We start from the raw sequence: 12,915 nt of genomic DNA, 5'->3' as shown, positions 1-12,915 counted from the left end.
GATTAAGGAGAATCCTAAGGCATTTTATACATACGTTAGGAACAAGAGGGTTGTTAGGGAAAGAATCGGACCTCTCAGGGACAAAGGAGGGGAATTATGCTTAGAACCAAAGGAAGTAGGTGAGATCCTAAACAAATACTTTGCATCAGTATTCACAAAGGAGAGGGACATGTTGACTGGTATTGTCTCAGAGAGATGTGTTGACCCGTTAGAAAAAATCTCAAGGGAGGAAGTGTTAGGTTTTTTAGGAAACATTAAGACAGACAAATCCCCAGGGCCGGATGGCATCTATCCTAGACTCCTCAGGGAGGCGAGAGATGCAATTGCTGGGCCTCTAACAGAAATCTTTGTCTCTTCACTGGACACAGGTGAGGTCCCAGAGGATTAGAGGATAGCAAAAGTGGTCCTGTTATTTAAGAAGGGTAGCAAGGATAACCCGGGTAATTATAAGCCGGTGAGCTTGACGTCCGTGGTAGGGAAGTTGTTGGAGAGGATTCTTAGAGATAGGATATATGCGCATATATCCTGAATAATCTCATTAGCGATAGACAGCATGATTTTGCACGAGGGAGGTCATGCCTCACAAATTTGGTTGAGTTTTTTTGAGGTGGTGACAAAAACGATTGACGAGGGAAGGGCCGTGGATGTCGTCTACATGGATTTTAGTAAAGCATTTGACAAGGTCCCTCATGGCAGGCTGGTGCAAAAGGTTAAATCTCACGGGATAAAAGGTGAACTAGCTAGATGGGTGGAGAACTGGCTTAGCCATAGAAGACAGAGGGTAGCAGTGGAGGGGTCTTTTTCCGGTTGGAGGTCTGTGACTAGTGGTGTTCCGCAGGGCTCTGTACTGGGACCTCTGCTGTTTGTGATTTTTTTATATATATATATATATAAATGATTTGGAGGAAGATGCAACTGGTGTGATCAGTAAGTTTGAGGATGACACGAAGATTGCTGGAGTTGCGGATAGTGATGAACATTCAGAGAATACAGCAGGATATAGATAGGCTGGAACATTGGGTGGAGAAATGGCAGATGGAATTTAATCCAGATAAATGCGAAGTGATGCATTTCAGTAGATCTAATGTAAGGGGGAGCTATACAATAAATGGCAGAACCATCAGGAGTATAGACACACAGAGGGACCTGGGTGTACAAGTCCACAGATCCTTAAAGGTGGCAGCACAGGTGGAGAGGGTGGTGAAGGCGGCATATGGCATGCTTGCCTTTATTAGACGGGGCATAGAATATAAAAGTTGGCATATGATGTTGCAGCTGTATAGAACGATGCTTAGGCCACATTTGGAATACTGTGTCCAGTTCTGGTCGCCACACTACCAGAAGGACGTGGAGGCTTTAGAGAGAGTACAGAAAAGGTTACCAGGATGTTGCCTGGTATGGAGGGTCTTAGCTATGAGGAGAGATTGGGTAAACTGGGGTTGTTCTCCCTGGAAAGACGGAGGATGAGGGGCGACCTAATAGAGGTGTATAAAATAATGAAGGGCATAGATAGGGTGAACAGTGGGAAGCTTTTTCCCAGGTCGGAGGTGACGAACACAAGGGGTCACGGGTTCAAGGTGAGGGGGGCAAGGTTCAACACAGATGTCAGGGGGACGTATTTTACACAGAGGGTGGTGGGCACCTGGAATGCACTGCCAAGCAAGGTGATTGAGGCAGACATGCTGGGATCCTTTAAGACTTATCTAGATAGCCACATGAACAGACTGGGAATAGAGGGATACAAAAGAATGGTCTAGTGGGCACATGAGCGGCGCAGGCTTGGAGGGCCAAAGGGCCTGTTCCTGTGCTGTATTGTTCTTTGACCCCGCTCCACTCTAATGCGATCTGCACCATGCGCAATGTCATCCAAGTTCAAAGGAATACTTTAACTATGCTTTTAAAATATTAGTTAATTTAATTGCTGTGTTGCACACACAGCAACTGACTGTCCAACAGTTGTTTTGCGACATAAGTGGCCAAGATAAACTATGAATTTACTAAAAAAGTGAATTTAGAAAACATTTTTCAAACAATGAATTATTTCAGAAGTGAAATTATTATTACATAGGCCAATTCACAGTTAATTTTGCAAAGAAGATCCAAGATGAGTGATAAGTTAAATTATTTTTTTATGACATTCATTGAAGGAAAAATGTTGAAATTCAGAGATTGCTGACATCCCTGCACCCCCCTGCCCAACGGCCATTTGATGCAGGTTATTAGACAATTAAGAGGGTTGAATTCATTTCAGGGCTATTATCAAAAGGCAGACAGGAATTTTCCAGGCATGCTCTGGGTCTCGAGGTATTGGGGACTATGCCTGTAGGTGGCCTCTGAGTCCTTTTCCACATGCCTGATTACAACTGTAGCTGCAGGCTGTCATTTGGAGGGATTTCCTCTCTGCATTGGTAGTTTGGAAGCTTTTTGAAATCAAAATGTTTAGAAAGTTGGAGAGAGGGCTCCTCAAGGTGGAGGTGCCCTTTTTTTCCCGTACCTGAACTACAGGCTTCATCTCATTCAGTGCTGAAGAGACTCCTCCTATTGGCCCTCCAGCTTCAATAGCCCACCCGTCAGTCACTAATTGGCCAGCTTGGGGTAAAATCATTGCCCGGTGACTGTTCCCTACACAATACAGGGTTGTGACCCCAACTTGGTCTTGGCCCAAAACTGTGCTCAGAGTTAATGTTTCAGGTCAATGATGACATTTCATCAGAATATTTTTGTTTTTCACTAGAAAAATACCCTCATATTTTTACCTCTTTGCATCATTGGAGAAGGTTGGTTGAGTAGAGTGGCCAAACCATGGTAAATAGCTCCTTGTCTTGCTATTTCTAAGGTGACCACGGAACCAGTTCTTGTCATAAGCTCTGCTGCCCTGGAATAAAAATGATTTCCTTTGAATAATTTAAATGTTAATTTCAGTAGTTTAAAGACACATGAAATTATAATTGATGAAGTGCCAGGTTTGCACAAAAGAGCCATTCCATTTTCTGATTAAATAAAACTGCTGAATTTAAAATCAAGTGTTTGCATTCTTTATTTCTTCCCCATGTGGTCTACCTACAGCATACTTAATTTATGACTGAAGCTGTGGTCAAGGAACATGATCTCCAACCTCTACTATCACTTAACAGATCAGTAGGAAGTATGCAGAGTCAATCTTGAAGGGTTACAGTCCCTCTAAGGCTCTTTCCCTATCTTTAGGGGTGAGGGAGAAGGGAAAAATGCCAGCTTAAACTAAAATTCTGGCATGGAGTCAGATATTTTGTCTTGATACCATTCATGTCCACCATACCACCTTAACTCAAATTTATGGACCACATTGCTTAGGCTGCCCATTGCAATTAGTTTCTAAATGACAGTATTATTGATGTTTTTTATTGCACTTATTCAGTAGACAAACCAAAGTAGTACGGATTACCTTTCTTGGGAAAGTCCGACAAGACTCCGGCCATCTACACTTAGTAACTGATCTCCTGCAGCCAAACGACCATCCTGTGGAGATGAGGAATTAAAGTCACAATTAGACAGCACCTGTTTTACAGAATTAAAAAATGCTCATAGATAAATTTGTTTAACTATCATTCATTCCAAAAAGCTAAATTATGCAAGGGTGAGTAAATGCCAGAATGGCACATCTGGCCCACAAGAGCTTTTCATCCAGCTCTTGAGTTGCAGTGTTGAAACAATCATTTAAATATATCCAATGGGAATCCGAGAATTTAAAAAGAAATGGAAATCAGATTATTGGCTTTTATCTATTTAGAGAAACCTTTAAGGAAATGACCACATGAAGTGGTTCAAGGTTAGTCAATGTCAGGTTTTTGCAAGCTCGGGCTGCCATGCGAGAGGAGAGGAGCACATGTGGAACAGCGCTGAGAATTGCAAGCTGATAATACAAGTAGACTTCTCACTGTCTTCAGATTCTTGTTGACTGTGTTGAGCACTGGAATAGATTTAACAGAAGAGCTTTTAAAGTGTCACTGAGCATAGCATAAGTAAATTGTTTACTTTTACTGCGCCTGTCAAATATTTTCATTGACCTGGCAACAAGCAATATCAAAATATTTTCCAGTTGACATTAGTATGTGATTTGTTCTTTATCTGTAATTGCTATAGTAATAGCTTTTGAATGTTTGTAACAGCTTAATGGTTAAAGGGGTTATTTCAGGAAAAAGGGATAAAACGTAATGCTTAAAATCACAAAACCGTTTAAATACTAATGTACCAAATTAAAACATGCCATTATACTGTACCTAAATGTACAGTGCAGTATTACTTCTAGTGTAAGCATGTATTCAAGCCTCAGTGAAAAAATGAAATTAGCTACATTTTGCTTCACAGTAATCTTAACCTCAACCACCGAAGTAGTTTTTCAGATGGAAGAATGCCCTCTTGTATCAAAAATTATTCTCATCTTAAGTCAATTTCCTCAGATGAGATGTGCCTTTGGGCAATTAAACACCATTACTCCTCGAAAGCTTTTTCATGTAATAATTTATACTATTAAACATTTAAAAATGAAGATTTTATATAATCTTCAATTATCTGACTGAGAATGCAACTGTGACGGTTGGGCTAAAAACAGTAACTCCTATTTTAGCAAGTAAAACACTTAGCTGGAACAATAATATTACTGAAAGAATATTAAAAATAGCAGCATAAATGTGTAGTGAAAGGCCATGCTTTTCATAAATTTTGCTTTAAGTTTGAATAGATGCTCAGAAATGATGGAATCTTTTCAAACATTTACATGATTTTCCATTTTAATGACATTGCACTTTATATTGTTTTTAAAGTCATGAGAAAAATGAAAGGAAAATAAGTAATGTAATTAAATTAACAAAATGCGACAATTATTTTGTGAACAGTCATGCTTTTTAAACTAGTCCGAAAATGCTTACATCTCTCCAAATTTTTACTGAATTGCATGACCTGCATATCCCTATTTTCAGGAATGTGGTTAAAAAATACCTAATTAGAAACTGATTAAATTTATCCACCACAGTTTAGTAGAACAGTATTTATAAACATTTCTAGACATTTATTTACTGAAGAAAATCTTTGCATTTTAGTTTTCACAACGCCAGACATGCATCACATCACAACAAAGTACTTTTGAAGCGTAGTCATGGCTGAAATTTAGGGAACATTGAGCTAATTTGCACACAGCAAGGTCACAAACAGCAACAGAGATTTATATTACAAACTAAATAGTCCCTCCCCCACAGAAGCAATGTTGGTCAAGTGGGCCAGAACACCAGAAGAACTTGACACTATTCAAAGTGCAGACATGAGATCTGTTGCGTCCTGGGCAGATGGGGCTAATTAGCTGAATTAGACTGTCTTAACAAATTTCATGTAGATTTATGTAGCTCAATATACAATGACAACATATATTTGCCATATATATATATATATATATTATATATTGCTCCCTTTAACAATGGGAAAAATCTCACTTAACCAACAATATTACTTCAATTAGTTCACATGTGCTTCAACCTACAGGACATTCCTGCTTAATCAAGAATAGGAATGAATTAAGTCCACCTACCAAGTCTGCAGCTCCTCCTTTCACAACAGATTTAACATAGATTCCAAGCTTATCCTGTCCCGCACCCTGAGAACATTGAAAATAGATCAATGTCAAACACTTGAACAAAATGCTTCTTCAAGAGCTAAATTTTGTTAACCTACTTTCACACAGCAGCAGACATTTTATATGATTATATTACAATTGAAAATCAGGAAAATGGCTGATATATAAATATTTTTCCATTATTCTTTCACGGGATGTGGGTGATGTTGCAAGATCAGCATTTGTTGCCCATTCCTAATGCCCTTGTCTTCCTAGGCCAATTCAGAGGGCAGTTAAAAGGGCAAATAAATATAGACCAGATCAATTAAGGACAGATTTCCTTCCCTAAAGGATATTATGGATTTCCTTCAATTGAGATAGCTTCATGGTCACCAACATTTTAAACTAATTTTCAATATCATGAGTTTGGGCCTCTGGATTATTGATCCAGTGACATTACCACTAAGTCACTATAGCGGTAGTGCATTGGCATTTGTATTGGTACACATCTAAATGTAGTACAGAAGATAAAAGACAACCCAAATCAAGGGGAGGAGCTAATTGGATTCAATACAAGCTTTTTTTAAAATGGCAATGCAGAAACTAGACCTGAAAGATGGGTAAATCTCCAGGACCCAGTTTTCTTCACCTCAGGGTTATATAAAAGTAGAAGGTATAGTTGTTAAAAGATTAGTCACAATCTTCCAAAACTCTTGATACAAGAATTGCTCCTTGAATTGGAAAACTGGAAATGTCACTCCATTTATTAAAATGGGTAGGAGAAATAAACTAATTATAGAGAATCGAAGTACTGTGGCTACTGGATATCTAAAATACAAACAGAAAATGAAAGAAATAGTTAGCATGTCAGGCAGCACCTGTGGAGACAGGAACAAAGTTAACACTTTCGGTTGACTGTAGGAAATTATAGGTCCATTTGTCTAACGTTAGTTGTGGGGCAAGTTACTAGAATCTATTGTTAGGAACAGTATGACTGAGCAAGGTTTGACAAAATGAGCAAGCATGGAATTGGAAGACAATCTATTAGCTTGGATAGGAAATTGATTATGAGGTAAGAGACAGAGGAAATGGATAATTGGTATGTGCACAAATTGGCAAAGCATAACCAGTGGTGCCCCTGGCATATGTACTGGGGTCTCACTTTTTCATATCTGTAAGTGACTTGGAATGAGAAATCAAGAGCTGCATATCGAACAAAAAAAAGATAATGCTGGAAAGACTCATCAGATTTGGCAGCATCTAAGTTTACTGATGACACTAAATTAAGTGACAGTTTTTGTTTCATTTGGATGGCTGGGGAAGCAGATATAGTTTGATGTAGAGATTAACGATTCATTCCATGACTTCAGCTGTCGTGGTGCGAATGGTTACAATGCCACCAGGAATTGGGATCTCAGGTGCAAGTTCAGTATATGGATGACAGTTTGACTTGGATGGCAGTCAACTTGTCACTGAAAATTTGGACAACCCTCAACCGCTTAAAGACAGGTCAGGGAAGATGTGATCATCTTCGACAAGGTGCCACATGGTAGACTGGTCAGTAAGGTTAGATCACATGGGATCCAGAGAACACTTGCCAATTGGATACAAAATTGGCTTACTGGTAAGAGACAGAAGGCGGTGGTAGACTGGAGGCCTGTGACCAGCGGTGTGCCACAGAGATTGATGCTGAGTCAACTGCTCTGTCATTTATATAAACGATTTGGATGAGAATATAGAAGGCATGGTTAGCACGGACAATGAAAAAAGTTATCTAAGACTACAATGGGGACCTTGATCAACTGGGCCAGTGGCTTTTGGCACACTTGCCTTCATCAGTCAGAGCACTGAGTATAGGAGTTGGGACGTTATAACTGCACAAGACATTGGTAAGGCCACATTTGGAGAACTGCATACAATTCTGGTCATCCTGCTATGGAAAGGATATTATTAAGCTGGAAAGGGTAAAAAAAAGATTTACAAGCATATTACCAGGACTGGAAGGTTTGAATAATAAGGACGCTGGATAGGCTGGAACTTTTTTCCCTGGAGCATTAGGTGGATAAGAGATGACCTTAGAGGTTTATAAAATCATGAGAGGGATAGATAAGGTAAATAGCCAAGGTCATTTCCACAGAGTAAGGGAGTCCAAAACATGAGGCCATGGTTTAAGATGAGGGGGGAAAGATTTAAGAGGGACCTGAGGGGCAACTTTTTCCACAGAGGGTGGTGCGTATATAGAATGAGCTGCCAGAGGTGGTGGTAGAGGCGGGTACAATTAAAACATTTGAGCATATTTGGATAGGTACATGGATAGGAAAGGTTTGGAAGAATATGGGCCAAACACAGGCAAACGGGACTAGTTCAGTTTAGGAAATGTGGTCAGCATGGACGAGTTGGGCCGAAGGGCCTGTTTCCATGCTGTTTAACTCTAACTACAAATTGAATACGAGGAACAGGTAACACAGTAAATAGCGTAGATGGGAACAGAAAGTTGCAAAGGAACAATGACAGATTAGGTTGAAAAAAACAAACAAATGGTGGTTAATATGGGAAAGTGAGAGGTCATTCAGCTCAGTCCCAAGAAAGAATATTTCTTTCTTGGTGAGGTGCTAAGAACTCAGATATTTAGGGGTCCATGTACACTAATCATTCAAAATTGGTGGGCAGGTACAAAGATTAATGGAATTTTGGTCTTTACTTCGAGGGGGCAGGATACAAAGGGTGTTTGTTATGTTACAGCTGTACAGAACACGAGTTAAGATTCCAGTGGGTACAATTCATCCAGTCTTAGGCACACCACCACAGGAAAGATATAGAAATAGAATCCCTACAGTGCAGAAGGAGGCCATTCGGCCCATCGAGTCCGCACCGACCACAATCCCACCCAGGCCCTACCCCCACATATTTTACCTGCTAATCCCTCTAACCTACGCATCCCAGGACTCTAAGGGGCAATTTTTTTTTTTAACCTGGCCAATCAACCTAACCCGCTTTGGACTGTGGGAGGAAACCGGAGCACCCGGAGGAAACCCACGCAGACACAAGGAGAATGTGCAAACTCCACACAGACAGTGACCCGAGCTGGGAATCGAACCCAGGACCCTGGAGCTGTGAAGCAGCAGTGCTAACCACCGTGCTACCGTATATTGGAGGTGGTGCACAGCAGATTCCCTAGAAGGATACTTGGCCAAAGGGGTTTAACACCTACAAAAAAACAGCAACCCCTACCACCAAGAACAGGGGTAGTCTAGAATCTTGTCTAATTGAAGATAGTGGCACAAGGTACTTATGATTAAAGGATTTTATACGGTAGACTGAGAAAACTCTTTCCTCTGTCAAAAGTCCGGAACAGTTGGGCATTAGCTTAGAATTAGAGCTAGGCTGTTCATTGAGTAATGCTAACAAGTACTTCTTCATACAAAGGATACAAAAAATCTGGAACTCTCTCTTCTCCAAAAAGCTGCAGAGGCTAAATCAATTAATAATTTCTAAATAGAGATTGATAAATATTTACAACAAAGAAACACTGCTGAAAATCTGAAACAAAGCTAAAAATATTGGAACTATTCAAAAGGTCTGGCAAAGAACCAGTTGTTTCGGGCCAAAGGGTGTTCTAGGATTTTGACCCAGTGACAATGTAAAAACTGTGATGCATTTCCAAGCCAGGATGGTGTGAGACTTGTAGGTTTTGACATTCTCATGTGCCTGCTGCTCTTCTACTGATAGTCATGATGTGGAGATGTTGGCGTTGGACTGGGGTAAACACAGTAAGAAGTCTAACACCAACAGGTTAAAGTCCAACAGGTTTATTTGGTAGCAAATGCCACTAGCTTTCGGAGCGTGCTGCTCCTTCGTCATGTGGAGTGGGAGATGTGCTCACAAACAGGGCATACAGAGACACAACCTCAATTTACAGAATAATGATTGGAAAGCTAATCAAGCTAATCAATGCTAATACAGCTAATCAAGTCTTAAAGGTACAGACAATGTGAGTGGAGAGAGCATTAAGCACAGGTTAAAGAGATGTGTATCGTCTCCAGACAGGATAGCTAGTGAGATTTTGCAAGTCCAGGCAAGTCGTGGGGGGTTACAGATAGTGTGACATGAACCCAAGATCCCGGTTGAGGCCGTCCTCATGTGTGCAGAACCTGGCTATCAGGTTCTGCTCAGCGACCCTGCGGTGTCGTGAAGGCCGCCTTGGAGAACGCTTACCCGAGGATCAGTCTTACCTGGTGATTGCCGAGTGGTGTTCATTCATCCGTTGTCGTAACGTCTGCATGGTTTCCCCAATGTACCATGCCTCGGGACATCCTTTCCTGCAACGTATCAGGTAGACAACGTTGGCCGAGATGCAAGTGTACGTACCATGTACCTGGTGGATGGTGTTCTCAGCTGAGATGATGGCATCCGTGTGGATGATCCGGCAGGTCTTGCAGAGGTTGCTGTGGCAGGGTTGTGTGGTGTCATGGTCACTGTTCTCCTGAAGGCTGGGTAGTTTGCTGCGGGACAATGGTCTGTTTGAGGTTGTGCGGCTGTTTGAAGGCAAGAAGTGGGGGTGTGGGGATGGCCTTGGTGAGATGTTAGTCTTCATCAATGACATATTGAAGGCTCCGGAGGAGATGCCATAGCTTCTCCGCTCCGGCGAAGTACTGGACGACGAAGGGTACTCTGTCCACCGTGTCCCATGTTTGTCTTCTGAGGTTGGTGCGTTTTTTCGCTGTGGCTCGTCGGAACTGTTGATCAATGAGTCGAGCGCCATATCCTGTTCTTATGAGGGAATCTTTCAGCGTCTGGAGGTATCTGTTGCGATCCTCCTCATCCGAGCAGATCCTGTGTATACGGAGGGCTTGTCCGTAGGGGATGGCTTCTTTAACGTGTTTAGGGTGCAAGCTGGAGAAGTGGAGCATAGTGAGGTTATCCGTGGGCTTGCAGTACAGTGAGATGCTGAGGTAACCATCCTTAATGGAGATGCGTGTGTCCAAGAATGCAACTGATTCCGGAGATTAGTCCATGGTGAGTCTGATGGTGGGGTGGAACTTGTTGATGTCATCATATAGTTGTTTCAGTGATTGTTCATCATGAGTCCAAAGGAAGAAAATGTCATCGATATATCTAGCGTATAGCATCGGTTGACGGTCCCGTGTGGTGAAGAAGTCTTGTTCGAACCTGTGCATGAAGATGTTGGCATATTGAGGTGCGAATTTGGTCCCCATGGCTGTTCCGTGTGTTTGGATGAAGAACTGGTTGTTGAAGGTGAAGACATTGTGGTCCAGGATGAAGCGGATGAGTTGTAAAATTGCATCTGGAAACTGGCAGTTGTCGGCGTTGAGTACGGAGATTGACTCATCGATCGACAGTTACGACACGCCACAGCGAAAAACCGCACCAACCTCCTCAGAAGACAAACACGGGACATGGTGGACAGAGTACTCTTCGTCGTCCAGTACGTCCCTGGAGCGGAGAAGCTACGACATCTCCTCCGGACCCTCAACATATCATCGATGATGACAAACATCTCGCCAAGGCCATCCCCACACCCCCACTTCTTGCCTTCAAACAACCGCACAACCTCAAACAGACCATTGTCGGCAGCAAACTACCCAGCCTTCAGGAGAACAGTGACCACGACACCACACAACCCTGCCACAGCAACCTCTGCAAGACCTGCCGGATCATCCACACGGATACCATAATCTCACGTGAGAACACCATCCACCAAGTGCACGATACGTACACTTGCATCTTGGCCAATGTTGTCTACCTGATACGCTGCAGGAAAGGATGTCCGAGGATGGTACATTGGGGAAACCATGCAGACGCTACGACAACGGATGAATGAACACCGCTCGACAATCACCAGGCAAGACTGTTCTCTTCCTGTTGGGGAACACTTCAGCAGTCACGGGCATTCAGCCTCTAATCTTTGGGTAAGTGTTCTCCAAGGCGGCCTTCACGACACACGACGCCGCAGGATCGCTGAGCAGAGACTGATAGCCAGGTTCTGCACACATGAGGACGGCCTCAACCGGGATCTTGGGTTCATGTCACACTATCTGTAACACCCACAACTTGCCTGGACTTGCAATATCTCACGAACTGTCCTGTCTGGAGACAATACACATCTCTTTAACCTGTGCTAAATGCTCTCTCCACTCACATTGTCCCTTTAAGACTTGATTAGCTGTATTAGCATTGATTAGCTTGATTAGCATTCCAATCATTATTCTGTAAATTGAGTTTGTGTCTCTGTATACCCTGTTTGTGAGCACATCTCCCACTCCACCTGACGAAGGAGCAGCACACTCCTAAAGCCAGTGGCATTTGCGACCAAATAAACCTGTTGGACTTTAACCTGGTGTTGTAAGACTTCTTGCTGCTTCCACTGATAGGCCAGGATTGGGTAAATATGGCCCACAGGCCACATCTGGTACTCAAGCTTTAGAACAGTTAAAATAATTGGAGACATTGAGGGGAAAATGAAAAATCAGACTATCTGCTTTATCTGTTTAGAGTGACCTTTAAAGAATGATCAAAGGAAATGGTCAAAGGCCAATGAATGTTGACCAGATGCCATATTTTTGCAAGCTAGAAACAGAAGACCACTCCCATAATGAGGGAGAGGAGCATACAGAGTAGCACTGAGAATAGCATGATTTACAACGCGACTTATATCTGATTACTTGCTGACTTTATGTGGAGCACAGGAACAAATTTAAGTGAAGAATTTTAAAGTGTCAGGAGAGCACAGTATTTACTGGTCATTGTGTCTATCAAAAACTTTCAGTCATCTGACAACAATCATGCATCTGTTAGAATATTTTATGTCAGCTTTTTGATTATTAATTATTGTTTCTCATCTATAATTGTTAAAAAGTCATCTTTTGAAAATTCATAACTATTCAAAGTTTTATTTTACAAAATTTCATAGCAGTTGTCAAGTAGCAATTTTATAGTTTTAATAATGGCGCATCAATGGATAAAGGCAAGTTTTGGGTAAATCTATATCTTATGTTAAGAACTGACAAAATGACATGCAGGGTTTGTCATTAATCTTAATAGTAGCTGTTAACACAAGTCATCTTATGCCTGCATGCAGACGTTAACAGCTCATTAAAACATGTTAAGTGGCCCTCAAGCCCACGTAATTATTCACCTCTGTTCTAGAAGTTAAGAATTGCTGATTTGGAAGATGTTGTCAAAGAAGCCTTGATAAGTTGTTTGCAGATGGCAAATGCTGCATTGTTTGTGGAGGAAGTGAATGTTTAAGATATTTTGATGCATGCATTAGGTTTCCCAGATTTAGGAAGTCTGATTACATCAACTGACATTTA

General features: G+C 41.7%; 1 protein-coding gene across 12 annotated transcripts in view; it reads right to left on the bottom strand.

Annotated features, from left to right (window-relative positions):
* Positions 1–12,915, bottom strand: part of afdna (afadin, adherens junction formation factor a) — a 220,900-nt gene that overhangs the window by 38,092 nt on the left and 169,893 nt on the right. For all 12 annotated transcript variants that reach the window (XR_013499669.1, XM_078230105.1, XM_078230109.1 and 9 more), the window contains 3 exons: positions 5,558–5,623; positions 3,422–3,495; positions 2,757–2,875 (listed from right to left, as the gene is read on the bottom strand). Coding sequence is in view for 11 of the 12 variants with exons in the window: in XM_078230105.1 (XP_078086231.1) it covers positions 2,757–2,875; positions 3,422–3,495; positions 5,558–5,623 (259 nt within the window). In the remaining variant the exon portion in view is untranslated. The remainder of the gene's footprint in view (positions 1–2,756; positions 2,876–3,421; positions 3,496–5,557; positions 5,624–12,915) is intronic.

The sequence above is a fragment of the Mustelus asterias genome, chromosome 15 (assembly GCF_964213995.1).
Source record: "Mustelus asterias chromosome 15, sMusAst1.hap1.1, whole genome shotgun sequence".
Classification (NCBI taxonomy): Eukaryota; Metazoa; Chordata; class Chondrichthyes; order Carcharhiniformes; family Triakidae; genus Mustelus; species Mustelus asterias.
This window is presented reverse-complemented; position numbering and strand designations above follow the sequence as displayed.